Source organism: Stomoxys calcitrans, chromosome 2, assembly GCF_963082655.1.
Source record: "Stomoxys calcitrans chromosome 2, idStoCalc2.1, whole genome shotgun sequence".
Lineage (NCBI taxonomy): Eukaryota > Metazoa > Arthropoda > Insecta > Diptera > Muscidae > Stomoxys > Stomoxys calcitrans.
Window position 1 is genome coordinate 158,168,001 of NC_081553.1, and position 24,567 is coordinate 158,192,567.

At 39.4% G+C, this 24,567-nt stretch overlaps 1 protein-coding gene across 2 annotated transcripts in view; it reads right to left on the bottom strand.

Moving 5' to 3' along the window:
* Positions 1 to 24,567, bottom strand: part of LOC106088227 (protein turtle) — a 200,569-nt gene that overhangs the window by 92,363 nt on the left and 83,639 nt on the right. For both annotated transcript variants that reach the window (XM_059362361.1, XM_059362360.1), the window contains exons 6-7: positions 16,521 to 16,727; positions 9,186 to 9,337 (exon numbers count right to left, since the gene is read on the bottom strand). In XM_059362361.1, coding sequence (XP_059218344.1) covers positions 9,186 to 9,337; positions 16,521 to 16,727 — 359 coding nt within the window. The remainder of the gene's footprint in view (positions 1 to 9,185; positions 9,338 to 16,520; positions 16,728 to 24,567) is intronic.

Consider the following 24,567-nt stretch of genomic DNA (forward strand, 5'->3'; position numbering starts at 1 on the left):
AACGCGATTAAAGATCATGAACTGTATGAACGTGTGTTATGTAATCAACTCGTATTAACGATGAGCTATTTTCTTCAAGATTCGGAAGACTTGGATAAGTGAAGATCCTTATATTAACTTACTTACTGGAAACTCAATATAGCCCAACGAACAAGGACCCGACAATGGAACCATTACCGACTTTCTCGAGATTCCGAAGACAAGGATAGGAAAAGATCCTAATTCGAAAACATCAGGCAGTGCAGTGGCAGGAAAGTCAATGCAGCCTCTGAAAATCGCCCATTCCCAAGAAGCCCATTTACGCGAGGACTAACGATGCTCCGATGGAGAAAATCAGAAAGGACAAGTTTCATACTATCTTAATTCGGGAGCCATGGACGATCCGGGGCCAAGCCCCTTCGGGAAGTAAATTAAGCCCAATGACCGAGGAGATTCGCAATATTGGGAAAGAGGCCCGCAGACTTACAATAGGGCACGTCGTTAAAAGCGGAAATATATTAGGAATACAATAGAATTTCAAGAGCGTTAAAAACGTGCCTCCTGGAAACTTTTCTGCGAACAGGTCGATATCGTTAATAAGGCCGCCAAGATAAAAAAGTTTCTCTCAAACTCAAACTTTAGTAGACGACATGGGGGTGAGAGCAGAAACAACGGAGGACATGTTGAGGCCTTTAATGAAAACGCATTTTGCACAGGATACGACGGGAGTCACGGAGACACCAGAATCTTGGAATAATGATGTTGATCGAAGGTTTATAATTACGGAGTTTAAAGTGAAGGAATCCTTGAGGAGGTTCAAACCATTTAAGTTACCCGGACCTGATGGAATGTTTCCGGCGTTACTACAGAAGGAAGCCGACTATCTGGCGCCCCATCTGGCCAATATTTTCACAGCGTGCCTTGGAATTGCATATACTCCGAAAGCCTGGCAGGAGGCAAGGGTGGTATTTATACCCGCCCGGCAAGGCAAGTTATGCGACGCTAAAGGCCTCCAGACCCATAAGCCTTATGTCCTTTCTACTCAAAACCATGGAACGTATTGTGGACACCATGATAAAGAGTATGACATCCAGCGAACTGCTCAAATACAAACAGCATGCCTATGTCAAGGGAAGGTTGGTGGAGACTGCCCTGCACGAGGTTGTGCATAAAATAGTAGAATCGTTCGATGCCAAAACGTACACACTGGCGGTATGCATTGACATCGAGGGGGCTTTTAACAATGTGCGGAGCGACACACTGATCAAATCCTTAGACCAGTACCTGGTGGACCCGGTCCTTATAGACCAGACAAACAGCATGCCTATGTCAAGGGAAGGTTGGTGGAGACTGCCCTGCACGAGGTTGTGCATAAAATAGTAGAATCGTTCGATGCCAAAACGTACACACTGGCGGTATGCATTGACATCGAGGGGGCTTTTAACAATGTGCGGAGCGACACACTGATCAAATCCTTAGACCAGTACCTGGTGGACCCGGTCCTTATAGACCATATGCTAAGGAACAGGTGGATAAATTGTGTGTCCAATGGCATAAATATAAGGGAGAAAGAGGCACAGGGCACACCACAGGGGGCACTTTATCGCCACTCCTATGGGTGACAAACAGCATGCCTATGTCAAGGGAAGGTTGGTGGAGACTGCCCTGCACGAGGTTGTGCATAAAATAGTAGAATCGTTCGATGCCAAAACGTACACACTGGCGGTATGCATTGACATCGAGGGGGCTTTTAACAATGTGCGGAGCGACACACTGATCAAATCCTTAGACCAGTACCTGGTGGACCCGGTCCTTATAGACCATATGCTAAGGAACAGGTGGATAAATTGTGTGTCCAATGGCATAAATATAAGGGAGAAAGAGGCACAGGGCACACCACAGGGGGCACTTTATCGCCACTCCTATGGGTGACCACCAAAAATGACCTATTACGGATGCTGACTGACGAGGGATTTGAACCCGTCTGCTACGCAGACGATGTTATAATACTTTTAAGAGGAAAGGATCCGAACGAGCTATGCATAAGGGGTGAAAGGGTCTTACATATGGCATATGGCTGGGCTAGACCCAGAGGTCTCAATGTTAACCTAGAGAAGAATGAAATATGCCTGTTCATGAGGAAGACGAAGGTGGGCGAATTTAACGCACCACGTTTCCTCAATAAAACGATTTCGATATCTGAAAAGGTCAAATACTTAGGTGTGATCTTGGACAGGAAACTGAATTGGAAGTGTCACATTCAGGAGCGTACTAAGAAGGCTCACAGGTGTTGGGCACTATGTAAACGTGTCGTAGGCTCGAAATGCGGCCTGAATCCTAGGATAGTCCACTGGCTTTACAGGAGCGTGATCAGACCAATACTTACTTACGCCTCAGTAGTTTGGTGGACTGCTATGGAGAAAAAGTGCATACAACAGGTTCAGAGAACATGTTGTCTTGGAGCGATATGGACCACACCCCCTAGGGCACTAGAGACTATCCTAGATATCCGACCCATTGACATACAGATTAAGTGTGAGGCAGCCACTGCGGCTATGAGACTTAAGGCGATGGGAGAATGGATTGAGGATGGGAGCAGCTCATACCATCGCGGTATAATCGAGGCCACGATAGGAAACCTGGAAGGAAGGGGAGAGGCTTCCGATCGGATACCTGAGATGAACCTTGAAGTCGAGTGCGAGGCGCTGCTGCCATCGGCACAGTCTTGGATTGACGGAACCCTAGTATTGCCATCTGAAAGATCATGTTACACGGATGGATCAAAGCTTGGGGCAAAGTGGGTCTGGGGGTCTACATTGGAATCCAGGGACTGAAATCTTTTTTAGACTGTCTGACCATAATACGGTCCTGCAGGCAGAGATCCTGGCGATCACGAAATGCGTGAAGTGGTGTGGTACTGACGCGAGGACGTCGAGTGTGAACATCTTTACGGACAGTAAAATGGCCATAAGGGCAAAAACAACCAAGACGGTAAAGTCACGAACAGTCTTGCAGTGTAAAAAGGAGATTAACGCCTTCTCTGAGGATGGCACAATCCGCATCATTTGGGTGCCGGGCCATAAAGGAGTAAGGGGGAATGAATGGGCAGACGATTTGCCGTTGAAGGCCATAGGACTGCCGTCAATAAACTTGGTTAACCCGGTGCCTGTCGGGTCAACACAGTTCGAGTTAAGAGAGTGGGCGACGAACGAGCATGCAACATTGTGGAATCTTGTGAATGAAGATTAATGAGAATTATCTAATAACTTACCGCAAGTGGAGTTCTGCTCTCAATGGCATGCACATTGCGTCGTTTGCATTATCTTAATATGCATTATTGGCTTTTCAGTGAAGGAAACTATGGCGTAATGCACGTATATAGGGTTTCGGCAATCGTAGCTTGCAATATGAGTATCCTTCTTTGTTTTATATCTTTTCTTTTTGCTGTAAGTTCGATTTTTTTAAATAAAACAATTACCGACACCTATAAGCTTGATATCTACTGTCACATTTTGAGAGCACAAAAATTTTTCTAATAAAAATTTCTAAAATATTCATCGAAAATAGTCGAAGACTCAAGTAATAGTGTTGTGGATTAATGCGCAGAGCGTTTGCTTTGTAAACGGAAGGTTCTTGGTTTAACACTCAGCTGCGACAAAAGGTGAAGTTTTATTTAATTTATAATTGCAAAGTTTCATATTAAATTTGACTTCTTCAAAATAATGTCCGACAATTTCCAATTAGATGCTTCGAAGAGTTCAGAAAAGCTATTTTTTTTAAATAATTTTAACTTTCATGTTCATGTTTTACCAGTGCGAAGTAAAAAGTGAATTAATAGTATATAAAAACAATTTCGTGACTGTTATGAAATTGTTGAACTCGTATTGAGCATATTATTCTTTAGCACCATAGAAGGTTCAATATTTCCCAAATTTAGTACATTTTAACTAGTGTTGAGGTTAAAAATTTGTTGAGTGTAGCCTTCCATTTTCGAACAACTCCACGTATTATCATCTACTGTATTCGTTATCACGGTTGCCAGATTTTTTTGAGACAGTTCACAAAATTCCGAACAAATTTCCCCGAAAAAATACCAAACAAAACACGTTTTTCCCCTAAGAAAATCCCCTGATTAAAATTTTTTTTTTATAAAAAATGAAGTTTTCTTTCCACAGCTAATGGATTGGTGCATTTTAATTTTGTTTTGTTTAGCCGATAGGGAGGTTTTATTTCAGGTTATAAACCGATTTGGACCATACTTGGCATGATTGTTAGAAATTGTTACAGACTACTACGTGCTATTCATGCCAATCGGATAAAAACTTCGGTTTCTAGGGGTTTAGAAGTCAAGTCGAATGACTTATTTATATGGGAGCTATATCGAAATCTGAACCGATATGGCCCATTTACATGTGGCCCAAAATTTCAAGGGATTGCTTAATTCGTTTGACAACCATTAAGAATATATACACCACATTAAAATTTCGAGGTGTTACGAGCGGAATGGCTAGATAAGTATATCCCCCATCTGAAGGTAGTCGGTTTAAAAAGTTATTTTAGTATTTTTTATGCCGTGATATTAAATAGTTGGAAACCTTTTCAGCTTTAGTACGATGGACTAAGGCTTATGCCTCTTAATGGACCAAAGCCTATGTCTATCACATTCATGTACAATTTCTCATCTCGGGAGATACGTTTCTACATCAAACATCTGTATGGAGAAATATGCTTTCTATTAAATCATATCTAATCCGAAGTTATTGGCCAGCAATAAACATAATGAAAATTCGTATACGCAAGAGAAATAATTTTGAAGCTATGCTGACAGAATTTCGCCTAGGAAATCATCGAAGTTTAACCTTTTCCCCCATCAAAATCCCGATACCCCAAATGAGAAAAAATTTTCCCCAATCACGAAAAAACATCCTCTGTTTCCCCTAATTTGACAACACTGTTCGTTATTCTATGAATAAAACAAAAATTACTTATGTGAGTTGTTGTTTTCGCACATTTAAATACTCTTTTTGGAATTTCTTTATCGCTTGTATATACCTTAGAAATTCCTGTTGTGTTTGCTTGGCAGATAATTGTCCGTTGCTTAAATGATTTTTGTCGCTGGACAAACCAGTATTTTTGCACCTAAGGCGAACTTAAATATTGTCACTTTTCCAGTTTACCATCTGCACTCGACTGAGTTGCTCTACGTACTGATTGTTCTTTGCTCAGTCAAAAAAATGCTATGTGTGAGAATGTGTCTATATCAGTGACGAGCACACATGGGCTTGCTTTGGATTACAGTTAAACCTCGGTTATCCGGCTCGCTCAAGTCCAAAGAGCTGCAACGAGTATGATTGTGTCATAATGATATGATAATCAAGCATCTCTTTTGAAAAACGAGTAAAAATAATCATGTGCACAAGTGAAGCCAGTCTATTCAACTCGCTCAAAACGCAACAAAATTGTTGTGATTCAAAAACGAATTGATTGAAGCACTTTGTTACGAGCCCCTGAATGATTCTGATGCACGGGACGCTCAATTTTATAGCTCGTGCTTGATATAATTTTTCTGTTTGCTGTATTTGATTTGATTTATTCAAAGAGCAAATTAACAAGTATGATTGGAATCAATGCCTTCGTTCCAATAAATTAAAACAGCTTTAGAAAACAAAAAACCGTTGATTTCATTTGGTTTTATGGCCTTGTTCTGACATTAGAAATTTAATTTCATTAAATAACTAAAAATTTTACTTTTCCGATATTTGGGACAGGGAATTTATTAAAAATGTATGTAAGCTTCTTTAGAATGTTTACACTGGTGGACCACACGAAATCCATTGATTTCACGCCTAACACCAAAAAATTATCTTATGAAGGTTTTTATAATGGAATTTCACGTCTAAAAAATTTCGCTTAATATAATTGTCCGTCCACAAGTCGATGGTGGTTGATGCATTACCTGGACCTTCAGATTTAATAATGTCGGGCAAAATGCTCCACACAAAACTCCGACATTTGTGTTGGCCGGACGTTGTATAGTTTCCACTTTCAACATTTTCAGCCAAACTTTCAGAATTTTCGTCCATTCAAAACAAAGAAAACAGAAAAACTAACACCGAGATGTATGAATGTGTGACAACTGTCCCGAACTAACTCGAATGGAAGCAAAAAGTTCATTCAATATAGCTTGTTTGATCATCCCTCCTTACTGAATGAAACGGGCAAATATGAACATTCATGTTTGATAGCTAATGAAGTGATTCGAACTGAGCTGCTTCGAGCAAAACGTACCAAAATAAAACGCCAACTTAAAACGTTACTTGTGCGCAGAAGTTGATGTTTCTTTTTTGCTTTGGCTGCAGTGTGAAAAAAATTTTCGTTATGTGTTCTAATTTCAAACTATGTGCAAATAAAACGTAAATAATATGTGCTAAATAATGAAAAATTGTAATCACAGTTTAACTCTTTTTTAGAAGCCTTTCCATCATCGATAAATGAAGGAAGGCCAGAGTAATAGCTTATGGTGTTTTCGATTGTTCAAAATAGTGTAGCATTTTTTCTACTTGTTGCACTGAAATCGAAATTTTGTGTTCAGTTGTCCAAAAAAACGTAATCCCACCACTGGGTGTAGTGTTCGTTTGTAATGGTGTTGCCCACTGAGAGTGGAAAAATGTTGCATTTTCTACACCATGCCTATGCTACGGTGGAGAATGTTGTACTTTAAACTAGCTGCTATCATTTCATAGTTACGTACACCGAAATAACTGTGCGCACTGCGTATTAAGCACATTCGTGAACGCGCATATAATTAGGTAAACTGTGCGTAACTTCACTCATTCAAGCAAATTTTGTTTAAACAGAAGACAAAATTTGTTGAAGGGAAAAAGCTGCAAAAACGAAAAAAGTGAAGGCGTTTATTTATTTAACAGCATATTATTGTAGATGCATTTTTAGAAAGTTCTTCATCGGAAGATGAACATGCAATGGTTCCAGTGATATTTGGTCAAAATGAGAAACATCGTGTAAAAAAATATGTTCAAACTGCTTCAATCAGCCCTGGCTATGTGATAAGACGGTCCTCGTGGCCCTGGACCTATCGAAGGCATTCGACACGTCAGCCATGCCAAACAATTCGAGTACATCGCCAACACGTCCCTACAGCCAGGCCTGAAATGCTGGGTCGCGAATTATCTGTGTGGTCGCCAGTCATTTGTGGAATTTAGGGATAAGAAGTCGAAGCACCGTAGAGTGAAACAGGGAGTTCCCCAAGACGGGGTGATATCTCCGGCCCTATTTAACCTCTACCTATCCTTCATTCCACCCTCTCCAGACGGTATAGAGATCGTATCATATGCGGACCATTGTACGATCATGGCAATAGGCCCCCAACCATTGTTAAAATCTGCGATAGGTTGAATGTTCTTAAGCCACATTGTTCACGGATAATTGTTCAATGTATGGATAATGTCTAGTAAGGAAACACTATAACTAATCCTGGATAAACATTTCCCGGAAAACTCTCCAACGGGCAACGTGGCGCCAGATGAGATTGTCACTGGTATTCATTCGTAGGAGGTTATTAGAAAAATTTTGTCTGAGCCGAAAATCCTTTGGGCGATAAAAAGTTTCGACTCCTTTAAGTTATCACCGGTTGAATTACAAGCTGTGTCTGATGGACTGACTCCTTGGCTTAGTGAGATATACTCTGCTTGTATCAGCATGTTGTACTTTCAATAAAAAAAAAATGGGTCAGTGGAGGAACTCCACAAGATAGTGTACCATTTCCTCTACTTTGGAACATAGTCATTAACAATATATTATTGTCTCTGGAAGAGAAAGGTGTAAAAGATCTGCAAGAGAAAGGTATAAAAGTGTGTTGCATTTTTCAAGAAGGTTGCCAGTAACTACGTGCTATCACAATGGACGAAAACATCTAAGTGAGCCTGATGACAGACTGCCACTTTAACCCAACCTAACATATACCGATGCAATGACTGGTTCAAAAAAATTATTGGTCTCTAGGTGTGACATGCCCAAATAAAAATCACCGGTCATATGGATAGTCAGGGAACCGGTCAATGGTCACTGAAGACGGGTGGAATCGCCGACCGGTCGAAAGTCTTGCAGGAAACTTCTTATTCAGTGTTATTTGCTTTGCGCGTGTATTTTTTGTTTATCTTTTAGGTTATTTTGTGTGTTAGGTACCTTCATTACATCTGACTCTGGCATTTCTGGTCTACTATTGTTTTCTAAAAACTCTAATAGAACACTGTATGCTTATATTGCTTGAGCTATTGGGGCACTTCTGTGTCCTTCGAGTTTCCTGCGTCTGATTCTTCGGAATTTTCATCAGTGTCTTATTATTCACTATGTTTAGCCATAGATATTATGACATCAGATACAATAGCACATGATGTGACATCATCATCGCCCTCCATCTACTTAGAGGGGTCGTTAATTCAACATCTAAGCGTTATTACAATGTTTGATTGTATAACAGCAGCACAATTCGGCTTTTGATTATCTTGGGACAGCAGGCTGTAACAAACATTGCGTTAAACGTGTAGTGTCATATTGTCTCAAGATAGCTCAGATACATCGGCTATCCACAAAGCTGTGTTGATATCCAAAGATTTGGCGAAATCATTACTGATTTATGAAGTCATATGGTTTTCAATGATTAATTTACGTTGTTTGAAGTTTTGAATTGTCCCTTGATCCATAGGCTGAATAAGGATGTGAAGTTCGGTGGAAGAAATGTAGCCGTAACTTTTTCAGATATCACTGTCCATCTTATATTAGATTCATTCACTCAGACTTTAGTGGGAGTCAAACCCACGATTCCAATTTTTGCGATATTAAAAACTATTTGCACTTTTAAGCCTAGTACTGACTTTGACTCTCGCCCGAACAACTGCCAATTGCTCACGAACTAGGTCACAAACAATTCTGTTTCAATGTCGTTGATATAGTTGTGTGTCGTTATAGGATTTTTGTTTGTATTATGTCGTCTAATAGAATGCCGCAAATTTCGCAATTGATAGACAATTTTCGTGGGAATTAGGTCAGTACTAGGCTTCAAATAGTATCGTAATGTTACGGCGCAAGACCAACATTCAGTCTTCATTTCATGATAACATCTACCGTTGTTTGGGAATTGCGTGTTGCACAATTCTTTTTTTTATATAGAAAAAAGGAATGTTTCTTACCGTTTCAGTGGTTTTTTCCATTCTAATTCCATCGAGCCACCAAGTAATTACCGCAGGTGGTCTTGACCCAGCGCTTTGGCATAACAAATCATATCGTCGTCCCGCAGATAATGATTGATAAGAGCCTAATAACCTGATGTCCAGAGGTGAAACTGAAAATATACGAATATTTATAAAATTAAAGAGAGAATGAAGTTGCATATAAATTGACACAATATTTAAGTTCGTTACAATATTACATATCTTTACAAATTTGGAGTCAACGAGGCTCATAATTAGCTAATACGCCTCACACATAAACAAATTTTGATTATAGCCTCACTTAAAATATTTTTTTTTTAATTTTCACAACTATTCCGCAATGAGACTAGAGTCCCCCGCATAACAGTGGTATAAATAAACAAGCCATAGCAAAACTTTACGCATAGTAAATACACCCTATAGAGGCTCAAAATGTCAAATAGGGAGATCGGTTCATATGGTGGCTATATCACGTTGAGGGTCGATTTGGACCAAAACGATACTTGCTAATTTTTTAACCAAATCGGTTAGTAATTACGTTCTCTAGAGGCTAAAGAAGTCAACATGGACGGATATGACTCATTTACATCCCCAACCGACCTACACTAATAAAAAGTTTTTGTGCAAAATTTAAAGCGCCTAGCTTTACTCTTTCGAGAGTTAGCGTGCTTTCCACAGACAGAGAGAGAGTCTGGACCATATTCGAGTACGATCACAGTAGTCTTAAAAAGCTTACTGATCCAAATTTCATCGAAATCGGATAAAAAAGGCTTCACATTCAACAGAAATGTTTAGATATCTACCAAAACTCACAGTTCTAAATTGTTTCGAAATCGGATAAAAAATGTTCCTTTTATGGATCAACACTCTATATCGGGAAATCAATCTATATGGGAGCTATATCCAAATTTGGTGCGATCTGGACCACATTCAACAAAAAGGTGTAGACGACTAAGTGCTAAAGTTATTGCTTCTCTGAGGGGAAGCAAGAGCTTGTAATCATTTGTAAAAGGAGCTAAGTGAAGTACGCACCTTAAACGAAACTTTCAGTTGCAGTCAGGATGTTTATGTCTCCACTGGAAAACTATTATGTAGACTACAAGGTGGCGACGAACATCAATTTATAATTTTGCCTGATTTTATATAATTTTTAGTTAATAAAGTACACATGTACTGAAATTAAATGTTTTTATTAATTTTCATTTGTAATTGCAAGAAAAAATTCTCCAATGTGTTACGCTTAGAAAATTTTATTTGAGCGGTACCGGCACCGGTAGTGAACATTTCGCTTAGGATATATCCATGCATTTCTTATGGTAACGAAAATTATGCCAGAGGTGCACACTGCGCCTTAAGGGCAATTCGTTGGCTATCCCAACTCTTGTTAAAGATGACCAAATATTCACTGACCCGGTAGATGGCCAACTAACTGGCTGATGTTTTCGCAGGAAATTCTTCCCAGCTCAACCTCTCCCTGCGATTGAAAATGTAACGAGTCTATGCTTTAAATATATTTCCGAACGCGAGGAGTCAAATGGGTCCTTGCGAATCTCGACGTAAATAAATCCCCGGGCCCGGCGGTATATAGGCACTTGCTCTATGTAAGTTTTTTCGATACATGCTCGTCCACTACCCAATTTTTTCAAGCTTGCTTACAGTGCGGTCGTCTTCCCGGCCTGTTGGAAGGTTGCGAACGTACAGCGGATACCCAAGAAGGACTTGGGTATCAGAAGGAACTACCCTGCCAATTACCAATCGATTACAATATGCTCTGCGTGGCACTTGATATCTCCAAGGCATTTGATAGAGTCTAGCACTGTGTACTCGTATCAAAGCTCATCGTTTTTGGTGTTGGTAATCACTTGGCTTATATCATATCGAGCTTTCTTGCTTATCGCACTATACGAGTTGTCGGATGAATACAAATTGACGCTGGTCTCTTTCTGTTATTTTCATTGACCGTCTATTGAGCCAGGCTTTGATTTGTGGATGTGACACGTTCCTAGGACTTGCTGGCCATTTCTGAGTGGGGTCGAATGAACAGAGTAGATTTTAATGCACCGAAGACAGTGCTGTTTGTTGTCACACAAACGATTCCCTAACTCAATACAATCGTCAATATCAATCGTGGGTATAGATATTGAGCTATCAGATTTTGTTGATGTTATGGGCATGGAGATACAATGAGATGCCCGTTGATAGTACCATATATGTATTTCTTAACCCTTTCAATACCGAATTAAAAGTAGCAATTATACAATTATTTTCTCTTTGCAATCAGTTAATTGTTGTGTTAAAAAGCCCAATTTTTTTTTTTTCAAGAATATATGTTAGATGGCTCGTCTTTAGCAAAATGTGCTCCTGATAGGATTACCAATGAAGTAATTGACTTCAAATCTTACACAGATACTTCCTTTTTGATGTAAGTTGTTGTAGATTGAAAATGAAACATAACGGTTCATATTTGGATATACAATAGCTCCCATATATACCGATCCAACGATAAGACTTCTTAAGCCCCTAGAGGGCGCAATTATTATCTGATTTCGCTTAACTTTTGCAGCTTAACTACTGTTACACCTTGAACTTACATGCAAAGTTTGGTATAATTTATTTAATAACCCGCTATACCTCACATATATAGTGATCAACTTATTTGACGTCTTGAGACTCTCAAGGACGCAATTTTTATCTGATTTGGCTGAAATTTTGCAGGATGACTGGATGGTCTAAATCGGTATATAATGGTATGAAAACCTAGTTAAGATTTTACAACCGTTATCTACCAAAGCCCTCTACAAAGGAGATGACTATTTCGTAACTATTAAGCAACACTTCTTTTTTCCAGAAAAAAATTACTGTTTATTCATTAGGTCTAGATCACAAAAATTATTCAAATCTAATTTAAGAAAAAATCGAAAACTTGTTCTTTAGTAGACGCGTCACACAAAATCAAAATTCAACTTACTAAATATATGTTGTGCTCAAAGAGCGTAAGAAATAGAAGATAGGGTTTCTGCTTTGTCTTCCCCGTACCGTAAAATAACTCGCGTTAAGGACACAACGTTTTCCATGTATTCCAATTGGATTCACATTGAGGGTTGCAACATTTTCGGGTTATTCTGTTTTGATTCGGGCATTCGTTCGAACATTTTTTCGTATTTTGCTTTGTTTCTTTGCAACCGAAAGTTGGAATAAAGGAAAAACGAAATATCGTAAGCAATTCAAGCATATTGTGTCTTTAAAATTTGTCACTCGTCATCCCGTATTGGGCTCTAACGCCAGCTCTTATTATAGAGGACATCAGTAGTGAAAGGGTTAAGTTGGTACAAGAATCACTTCACTTCCTTTGACCTTCTTAATATCTATACTACCTACATCAGATCGGAGATGGAATATAAGTCAAATACAGTTATGTGCGAAAAATATGGATTGCAACAATTCCCGTAATAAGAACGTCAAACATGTACTGTTATTTTGCAAGATAGCATCAATGCTTCAAAAGTCCAATTTTTGGTTGTGCGAAATAATAGAGACAGTAAGTCAATTCGTTTAAAAATGTTTGCTTATGAACATTCCACTAAGGAACAGGGGCAAACTTCCCACGTATCAATGAGTGCAGTACGATTCATGTTTAAGCTCAATGACAAGGGGCCTTCTTTTTTATAGACGAGTCCGAACGGCGTGCCGCAGTGCGAAACCTCTTTGGAGAGAAGCTTCACAAGGCTTAGTACCTCACAAATGTTGCCAGCATTAGGAGGGGAACCCCACCGCAGAAATTTTTTTCGAACCCGGGCGTTCAGCGTCATAGGCGGACATGCTAACCTCTGCGGCGCTACGGTGGCCTCCGAAAAAATCTGTTACTCAGAGTGAACAAAAAGCAGTTATTTGTTCATAGAAATGTGAAAACAAGAGTTTAAAAGGTTGATATATTCGAAACAGTCAATTATCATATTTTTAGCTGGCCAAAAGAGAAATGGAGCAATATTTTTTGGGCTGATAACTAAAAATTATTTCTAAAAGCCCAAACAGGGGATAATATCATGCAATGAGACCGGCTAAAGTCACAACAACCCCCTAGTACACCGAATAAACCGTCAAACATGTCGGTAGAAATATCATGGTTTGGGGACTGTTTCTATACAATGGAGTGGACCACTTTTATATTATCCAGGACATTGTAATATGGTCAAATTACGTTGAAATATTGCAGAATTGTATCCTTATATTATCGGAAGACCACAGGCAAGTCGGATAAATTTTCTAATTGGAAAAGAAAAGCGAACTCTAGCTCGAGTTAGGAAAGAGGCATCATAATGAAATTTGTATTGGCGTAAAGAAGACGAGTGAAACTTGTTAAGAAAATTTTTTCCCGCATTTAAAGTCATGTTTTGAGGGAAAATTCTTAGCAAAATGGTAACAAAATATTAAGAAAAGATTTTTTTTCACAGTAACTTACGAAATAAATTTTATGTTTTTTTTAAATATAAAAAAATTATACGTCAATACAAATGCTCTAGTAATGACAATATGACATTTCATCAAAATCAGACAAGAGAATTGAGAGTCGGGCGTTAATGGGTTAATACAGACAACCTACGAAAGAAGAAATAAAAGGTCTGCCCTAAAATGGTCCCAAAGTCTCTGAATCTACATTCGATTGTAAATCTGTGGACGAGGATTGGTAAGTCATTTAAGCTTCGTAGGTAGTTGCGGTTAGCCAGAACTGAACCGACTCTATGCCTAGGGTGATCCAAGCCATTTTTTAAAAAAATTGATGGTTAAGTACGAAATACCTAGCCTGACCTAACCTAAGTACGTAGCAAGCTTTTAAAATACAATTTGGCTGTATTCGTAACTTGAACTTTGCTTCCCTATTTTTTAGTTTTGCAGTTTTTCGTTTAAAAACTATAAATGTCCCCATTATTTTTCACACGTTAACTTTTGTTATTATGTTTAAATTGGCAAACAATCAAAAAATCAGCACATGTTTCGCATTTTCGTAGCGGAAACTGTTTTTGCCATCTGCATGCATTAAAAAAATTCTTTAAAAAATTTGGGTTGAAATAGCCAAGGCAATATTTTACTACAAAACTTTGAAAAAAAAAGACACGAACAAAACTTGGGTGGCATCACAAGCATGTTGAGGCCCCTGACAAAGGCCGAAATCGCGACCTTTGCAGCCCACCCCCAATACATTTAACACACCACAATTGCTGAGACTCTTTAAAGCGTTTTTGTTGTTTTGCTTTTCTCTTTGAAATAGAAGCAAGAAATAACAAGTAAAAAGGCGTTAAGTTCAGCTGGATCGAACTTTGGATACCCACCACCACATATATACCACCTTTCGTGAAAATCCGGTGAAATCCGATTTGGGCCAATTTACAGAAAATGTCGAAGAGCCTGACACAACTCACTGTCCCAAGTATCGGCGACATCGGACAATAAATGCTCATTTTATGGGCCCAAAACCTTAAATAGAAAGATCAGTCTATATGGCAGCTTTATTCAAATCTGGACCGATCTGGGCCAAATTGAAGAAGAATGTCGAAGGGCCTAACGCAACTCACTTTCCCGAATTTCAGCAAAATCAGATAATAAATGTGGCTTTTATGGGCCTAAGACCCTAAATCGGCGGATCGATATATATGACAGCTATATCCAAATCTGGACCGATCTGGGTCAAATTGAAGAAGGATGTTGAAGGGCCTAACGCAGCTCACTGTCCCAAATTTCAGCAAGATCGGACAATAAATGTGGCTTTTATGGGCCTAAGACCCTTAGTCGGCGGATCGATCTATATGGGGGCTATATCAAGATATATGCTTATGGACAAAAAAAAATAATCTGTGCAAGTTTCAGCTCAATATCTCTATTTTTAAAGACTGTAGCGTGATTTCAACAGACAGGCGGACAGACGGATGGACATATGTAGATCGCCTTAGATTTCTACGCTGATCAAGAATATAAATATATACATTATAGGGTCGAAAAAAGCGTGCTAAGTTCGGCCGGGCCGAATCTTATATACCCTCCACCATGGATCGCATTTGTCGAGTTCTTTTCCCGGCATCTCTTCTTAGGCAAAAGGGGATATAAGAAAAGATTTGCTCTGCTATTAGAGCGATATCAAGATATGGTGCGGTTGGGACCACAATTAAATTATATGTTGGAGACCTGTGTAAAATGTCAGCCAATTCGAATAAGAATTGCGCCCTTTGGGGGCTCATGAAGTAAAATAGAGAGATCGATTTATATGGGAGCTGTATCAGGCTATAGACCGATTCAGACCATAATAAACATGTATGTTGATGGTCATGAGAGGGTCCGTCGTACAAAATTTCAGGCATATCGGATAATAATTGCGACCTCTAGAGGCTCAAGAAGTCAAGATCCCAGATCGGTTTATATGGCAGCTATATCAGGTTATGAACCGATTTGAACCATACTTGGCACAGTTGTTGGATATCATAACAAAACACGTCGTGCAAAATTTCAATCCAATCGGATAAGAATTGCGCACTCTAGAGGCTCAAGAAGTCAAGACCCCAGATCGGTTTATATGGCAGCTATATCAGGTTATGGACCGATTTGAACCATACTTGGCACAGTTGTTGGATATCATAAAAAAACACTTTGTGCAAAATTTCATTCTGATCGGATAAGAATTGCGCACGCTAGAGGCTCAAGAAGTCAAGACCCAAGATCGGTTTATATGGCAGCTATATCAAAACATGGACCGATATGGCCCATTTACAATACCAAACGACCTACACTAATAAGAAGTATTTGTGCAAAATTTCAAGAGGCTAACTTTACTCCTTCGGAAGTTAGCGTGCTTTCGACAGACAGACGGACGGACGGACAGACGGACAGACGGACGGACATGGCTAGATCGACATACAATTTCACGACGATCAAGAATATATATACTTTATGGGGTCTCAGTCGAATATTTCGACTAGTTACAAACAGAATGACGAAATTAGTATACCCCTCATCCTATGGTGGAGGGTATAAAAAGGATACTTCGATGTGTTGCAAACGGAATGACAAAATGAATATACCCTTATACTTCGGTGGTGGGTATAAAAACACATTGGTCTAAGCTGGTTAATCCAACATCAAATTTAATTTTTTTCCAGAATGATATTAAAAATTTATCCATTAAGGGTGAAATTTAAAAAGCTTTCGGAATTTATTTACACAATTATTATCAAATCCTTTTTCAGGCGATATATTAATCTATATAATTTAGTGTAACAGATGATTTGGTGTGTATGGTAGAATTTATTTCATGACAAATTTACTTACAGTTCATATCAACTTGTACGACAGCTTCTATCGGTGTCGCACGTGGATGATTACTAGCTCTGCATGAAATCCGTGAGTTGAGATCAGATCTTTTTAATGGACCCAGAGTTACTTCACTTTCAACAAAATTATTTCCAGGAACAAAGTTCATTTGCGATTCTAATTTGTTGTCATCACGTAGCCATATTATTTGTGGTAATGGTATTCCTGTAAAAATTATGAGAATGAAAGAGAAAGTTGTTTATTTTTCGAATTAATATTATTGACTTCGCAAAATGTGGCTGCTTCGTATTTAAAAAGCCCCAAAACTACTACTAAATTGACTTTACTGTACTAATTTGACTTGTTTGTGGGTGAGCGAAAAATTTAATTTTAGCAAATTCGAAATGTTTAATTCGCTATTTTCTAGAAGTTGCAAAATTTTTTGTGCGTTCAATGTTGGATAGCAGGTTATCTCAGAGATGTATAGTGGATGCGAAGAATTGTCTTTCAGAATACAGAAAATCTATCCTCGAGGGTTGGATGCCGTTTTCCCGAAGAGAGATCTCTAGGCTGGAGGTTCCCCTCCTATTCCGAGGATTTCTGAATACACAGACGGTGCTAAATCAGATGAGTGCATCGGGACTGAAGTCACCATTAGGTACTTTGGAATCAGGGAATCATTTAGGTTTCTGGATAAGTGCAGCGTCTTTTGGGCGGGAGACGGTATAAATGTGGAAGCGGCGTCTCGATCAGACTTTACAATATATGTAGATAGCCAGTTTGCGCCGAAGGCTTTGGTGTCGTGTCATGTGAGGTCAAAACTGGTTAGAAGATCTTCTTCGAACCATGTGAAAGGCTATCAATTTCTTCTGGGTCCCGGGTCATCAAGGAGTGACGAGGAACGAAGCGACTGATGAGAACCAGTGGGTCTGAGTAGACACGTGATAATTTGTGAACACCACTTATTCTTCTTATCTTCTTGGCTGAAAGTTAATACTACACCTTAAAACATAATTTTTGTTTTCTCATTCAATCTTAAATTTGATATATATATGTATTGTATATATATTTAGTTTATAATTTAGTCTGTAAGGATTGTGTAATCTATAGACTTAAGAATGAATAAAAAAAATAAAACAAATTCTCACCGGTAAGAGTTTTTTCTGGTCCATCTGGCTACATTTTCCCTACTTTTTTGTTTTGTGCATTGAGTTCAATTTCTGTCGTTTTTGCTGTTTTGTACAATGCTATGGTGCATCTCTATGTGCTTTTATCCGTGTATCTAGTCATTCCATTTGTTACAACCCGAAATATCTGTTTTGAGATTCTATAAAGTATGTATGTACATATGTACAATATATGCTTTACCGCATTCTAAGCCGATAACTAGTTCATCTAGGCACGCTCCGCCGTGCCCTCTTCTACAAAACAAACTACAAAACAAAAATGGCCGTATATTTGTAATCTAAACTTTTTGTGCACAATATTGCAAAGAGTTACACTCAGAGAAATAAGTAAGTAAAATCAACAAAAAATTGTGGAGCAACAACAGATAGTCTGCTGGATATGGGAAAGCAAATATCTTTTAGTTTTCTGAGTTTCAAGACTCAATTTCACCATATTTTCTAAATCAAAATATCTTGTAAAATCGTATTTAATCTTTTAAACCAAAAATGTGGGTCTAAAATTGTCACAAATGTATATAAATATGTAGAAAATACGTTAACTATTGTTTAGAAGTTCAAAAAGTTGAAACTGTTCCCTGCAATGTTAAAAAACACTTTATTATAAAATCAGCAAGGAGTATTTGCTAATATCAAAAAATTTTCTTTGTTCAAATACAATAATTACAAAATTGTTTGTAATGTTGTGTAGGCTCCCAATGGATATATACATAGAAACAACAACAACAAATGTCACAGAAAGTAAGGCCACGCACACCTGCTACCTAAATATTGATGCTCTTTCTCACACACATTTACCGATTGCTTCTCTTACTCTCATTTATCTCATGGCATTGCATTGAACAACAACTTGCTGTGTTTATGCTTCTTCATCTTTTATTGATAATTATTTCCTCATTTTCATGGCTTTTCTTCATAGAAAATTAATTTTCATATAAATTCGTCGCTTCTCTGGAAAAATATCTTTCGATTGATGCAAATTTCATTAAAATCCGTGCAGCCATTTGCCCGTAATACCACAAAATCGCCTTTATTACATAGAATCATCCATATAAGGCGATTCGATAAAAAAAACCTCACGCACAAAATGTTTTAAAATTTTTATTTTGGCATTTTGGGCAATATTTTGAAGTCACTGTAAGCAGTTATATGATTGAGCACAAGATTTAGTAGTTTGGTAGTTTCGGTTTCTCCTGTAGGTCTTCAAACATTGGAGAGCTTTTGGGTGTACATTTAGAGCTAGAGATAGATCCTCAAAATCTTTTGTGGGGAACAATTGACTACTCAACCAATGATCAGATCATGACCAATGAGCAAGAAATTAATGAACAGATTTTACTCAACCTGTTCCGTGTTTCAGGCATCAGAATAAATGCAGGAGGAACTAAAATGGCACGAGAGTTCCAGCGTGAATTACAGATATTTGGGATCTGGTTAAACTTTACAAAAGGCATCTCACTCCTCTCAGTGAAGTGAAGGAAGACACGATTGAGGTGGAAGAGAAACTTCATGTCGTCTCTCGAATCCCCTGTTCCCCTAATCTAGGATTTACCATTGCTGAAGGCTGCTTTCAATTGGTCATAATTGCCATGTTTACTGATTTAGACGACCAATGGAGCTCAGCGTTCATGACAACGCGAAGAACAATAAAAACTGATAAAGTTGGGTGTGGGGATTGACCTTTTCATCGAACAATTGCAGCAATCGGCCTACAAGGCCTGTTTTTTTTGCCCGCATTCACGCTTGTCGAGTCCGTAACAATAATCACAATTGATGCCCATAGGTTGAAGTCTAACTAACTCATTATGGAGTTCTTCTACAATTCTTTGCCGTCTTCCTTTAAGGAGTTTGCCGTCAAAGTGCATGATCTACTTCTCCAAGCTATCCAAGTAATCATTCACCCGTGTAGCTTTCTTTATGATAGCCTTGTGAATTCTTGACTGACATGGGGTTGGGATTTCAATGCCCTCAGTGGAAAGCTGATGGCACATCTTTGCTGTCCAGTGGGACGAGATCTTTGATGCTCCATTCTTTTTCTATTCTTACTTTTAGGAACCACGGTACACCATGATTACTGACAGAAGAAAGAATGCAATTACAGAGTCACAAGCTGTGAAAAAATTTGTCAACGCCGACTATATGAAAAATCCGCAATTACTTTTTGGGCAACCCAATATTTAATAGAGTTAACTCTATTAAGTAGTTGGCTGAGCCCTTACCAATCCAATTTAAACTACACAAATCATACAGAAGATTACAGAAGAAGCGAAGAAGATCGAGCCGCTTGGAAATCAATTCTGTGTTCGGCTTCTGCGCTTCTTCTGTAATCTTTGAATCCAGTTTTGAAATGTTGCTCTCTACTTGATCGCTACATTGGAGTTTTGGTCTTCCCCTTCTGCGAAATCCGAAATCTGCCTTTAAAAGACTTCTTTGCTGGAGCTTCTTCATCTGTTCTGATAACATGGGCTAGCCAACGCAACCGTTGCATTTCCGCGTTTAAAGATGATATCGTCGTCATACAGCTCGTGGTTCATACGACGCCTAAATTCTCCAATTACGCAGACTGGTCCATATGTTTTACAAAGGATTTTTTCTTAAACATTCCAAGTACCGCCACATCTACTTTCGCAAGATACATACAACTTTGCTTGCTTAATCCAAAGTGTCATGTGTTAGACAATATTATCCTTCGTTTTATTTGTTTCGGTTATGGCAGTGCCGAGGTAGATAGAGTTCCTGACTATCTCAAAGTTGTTGTTCCCAACTTTCTGCAGTTTCTTTATCTGTTCGGGTTTACAGGGCTTTGTGGCAGTAGATATCATTCACTTTGCTTTATCTCCATTTACTGCTATTAGTCACTTTCGCTGATTCTAATTCGATACTTTTCGATTCTTGTTTCTTCCGGAGGCTGGCCCATATTATCTATGTCGTCGGCACAGGAGAGTAGCGTATGTTCTCTTGTGAGTAGTGTGCCATGCCAATTTACACCTACTTCTTGTATAATATTCTCCAGCAGGATATTAACGAGATCACACGATAGGCTGTCTTCTTGTCTGAAACCTTGATTGGTATTTCATGGTTCGGAGAGGTTCTTTCCTAGTTGAACTGGAGAGATCTTAAACTCAGACGGACAGACAGAGGCTGTCGAAGGCGAATTTGTAGTCAATGCCAGATGTCTTCTTTGTATCTGCAGGAGCAGGTGCTTTCGCCAAAGCAATCAGTTTGATTCATTAGTAGAATTTCCGGACTTCATTCTGACTCCTTAATTTTTTCTGACTATTGTACATCTCAATTCGCTCACACGTTTCTCGTTCTCTCCTTTCTCCCAATACCTCTCCTTCATCAGGCCATTTGCTACTGATTGAAGGGTTACTCTGTATGCCGCAATCTTGTCTTCAGTAGCATTTCGAGGCATTTTCAATGGAGGGGACAATGGACTGTCACTGCACCGTTATATCATCGGAACCAGGAGTTCTTTCATCAAGCAGTTGGGTCAGACTAGTGGAGTATGCCGTTGCCATCTGTTGTGTTTGCAGTCCAGTTCAATGTCCAGCCACCGTGCAGTATCAGATCGTACTTTTCTTGCCATAATCAAACTGGTGCGAACCATTGTTGCAACAAGTTAATGATCTGAATCTATATTCGCTCCACGAATCGATCGTACATCTAACACGCTGGATGAATGCCTTCCATCTACCAAAACATGATCAATTTGGTTTCTCGTGTTATGATCGTTTTGCTAAAGTTTCCAATTTTCCTAGTCCATCGCACTTCCTGTAAGACGGTAATATCTGCCTTTTACTTCTTCAATACATCCGCTAGTGCGTATACTGCAGATCCCCAGACCATGGTCTTTTTCGTTTGCGTGGGTCGTCAGCGTTTGGCGAATCCGTTCTTACTATTCTTTTGTAATTTTTCGGGGGCGGGTTACTCGGCCAGCGCCCCAACCGCATGGGTTTTGTGGAATTGAATGGGTCGGCTCCAGTCGCCCCTAACCTGCGAACAGACGCTGTTGTTGACTATTGGTTATTTGAAGGCGCCTCTAGCTCGCCTTATCATCTCGAGTATCATTGGCACTCAGTATTTAAATAAGGGCCAGTGCCACCCAAACCCTCACTGATACTCTCCTCCCGAAATCGAGACTGAGTGTCTCCTCTACTTTGAAATATAGCTTTTAACAATATGTTATAGTTTCTGGAAAAGTTTCCCAGCACTCTACGTGCCACAGCAAAGTGGCCTATCTATGTGCCACAGCAAAGTGGTCTTGGCGTAAACCAGTTCAAGACAGAAATAGTTCTTTTCAGAAGGATAAACAAGTTACGTACAGTGGCACTTGTCTCTTGGGAGGAGAGAATGTTCTATTTACTGAAAGCGCAAAATACCTGGGTGTTTTACAGGACAGGGCAAGAAATTGAAATTCAAATGCAACATTTTGGAGAGGGCAAAGACAGCAACTCCTGCCCCATACACCTGCAAGAGAGTTGGGGGTTTAAGCCGCGTGCCTTGTACTGGGTATATACTGCAGTTGTCAGACCTATAATGCTATATGGTGTTGTGGTCTGGTGGACGGCGCTTCAAAAGCCCAAGGAAGCCCGAGGAAGAAGAGACTATAGAACATCTATTGTGTGTGTGTCCCGCACTGGTAGTCGAAGGAGTTCCACTTATCTGATTTAGCAGAGCATTCGCAAGTTGTTGGGCTTTTTAAGGAGAACCACCCAGCAACGGTAGGAACTTGAAAACATTTTTTTCTCCTGTTCCTATGGTATCACAATGAACGCAAACGTCTAAGTGAGTCTGGTGGCAGGCTGCCACTTAAAACCATGGCTCAAATCAATGTGTAACCTGATTTAGCTCCCATATGCCCTGATCTCCCAAATTGAAATTTTTATTGAAATAACTAAGTGCATTTATTTGAAACACACTGAAGAAAGAGAGATAGACCGATTGGTATAGCGATCGACTCAAAATTACTTTTCCATTCGATTTAGCTAAGTCTGTCCGTATGTCTGTCCATGTTTATTTGTATACAAAGTGCAGGTCGCAATTTTTATCCGATCGTCTTCAAATTGTCACAGCCCTGAGAAGCTCCCATTTAAATGTTCTTCCAAGTTGAACTAATATTGCGGTGAAGTGGTCATTTGTAAAACGAAATTTTGCAAGAAAAATTCTCTTCTTACGGTCAATATTGCCGTTGAAATCGGTTCAAATATATCTTCCATATATATGTATTTCCCGATTTTCACTTTTAGAGCCTTTGTGAACGGATATTAATCTGTCATGCCACTATGGACATACACCTAAGCCAGTATTCGGCTTTTTGTGCTCTCTAAATACTAAAAGTAACCACGAAAATAAAATCTAAGCTAGGAATTCCGTGCTACTTACAAAATCCTTAATTGTTTTGCAGTTGGTTCATGTCTGTTATTGTGTCTCCACATAAGTACCAGTATCTGTTGTTAGCCGCGGAAGCCTGGCAATGCCATAGGAAATGCTCCCACGTCTCATCATCTTCCACACATGTCCTACACATTCTATCACTTGCCGCACTGATTTTGCATAAGTGAGCTTGTAATCCTGTGTGTTACGTTATGATACCGAAAGCTATACTGACCTCCTTCTAACTTCCTTTCAATAACAGCCTTATCTTCTCACCATCCGGATCACCCCATATTATTTTCGGCGTCCTCGTGAGAACACCACACCACCTCATCGTGATCGATCACATTTCAACCTGCAGTACCGTTTTATGGTCAGGAAGTCGATCTTAGTCCTTGGGTTCTCAATGTAAACCCCCAGGCCTACTCTGTCCTCATTTTTTGATACATCTGTGAAGCATGATATTCCAGATGGCAATACTAGAGTTCCGTCAATCCAAGACAGTGCCGATGGCAGCAGTACCTCGCACTCGACCACAAGTGTCGCCTCAGCTATCTGATCGGAAACCTCTTCCATTCCTTCCAGGTGTCCTATTGCTGCCTCGATTATACCGACCCATAGCCGCAGTGGGAGCCTCAAACTTAATCTGTTTATCTATGGGTCGGATAGCTAGAATGATCGCCAGTGCCTATTGGGCGTGGTCATTATCGCTCCGTCTACGCCAAGACAACATGTTCTCTGAAGCTGTTGTATGGTCCTTATGTTGCACTTTTTCTCCATAGCAGTCCACCAAACTACTGAGGCGTAAGTAAGTATTGGTCTAATCAAGCTCCTGTAGAGCCAGTGGACTATCTTCGGATTCAAACCCCATTTTGAGCCTATGGCCCGTCTACATAGTGCCCGACATCTGTGAGCCTTCTCAGTACGCTTCTGAATGTGACACTTCCAATTCAGTTTCCTGTCCAAAGTCACTCCTAAGTATTTGACCTTTTCAGATATCGAGAATTGGGGAAATATTAAGGAAACGTGGTCCGTCAAATTGACCCACCTTCGTCGTCCTCGTGAACAGGCAGATTTCTGTCTTCTCTGGGTAAACATTGGGAAATATTAGAAATATATTAACATTATCTGCGTAGCAGACCGGTTCAAATCCTTTCTCAGTCAGTATCCGTAAAGGTAATTTATGATCACCATAGGAGTGGCGATAAAGTACCCCCTTGTGCCGCTTTCTCCCTTATATTTGTGTTATGAGACCCAAAATTTGTCACCGTATGTGTTAATATATTTTCTTTTTGAACAATGTCGTATTTGATGACTGGGTTACTTGGGGATGCTGTAGACCAACCAACGGTTCTGATTGGTTTTGAGTTGGCAAAATCCAGGCTGTGGACACAAACTTCCTCGCGGTGTCACCTGGTAGTGAGCTAAAATGTGCCACGAGTTCACCTATAGAACGCTGAAAAGATAGCTTGCTGCATCGGCGTCACCCGGAAAACCTAAAGGAA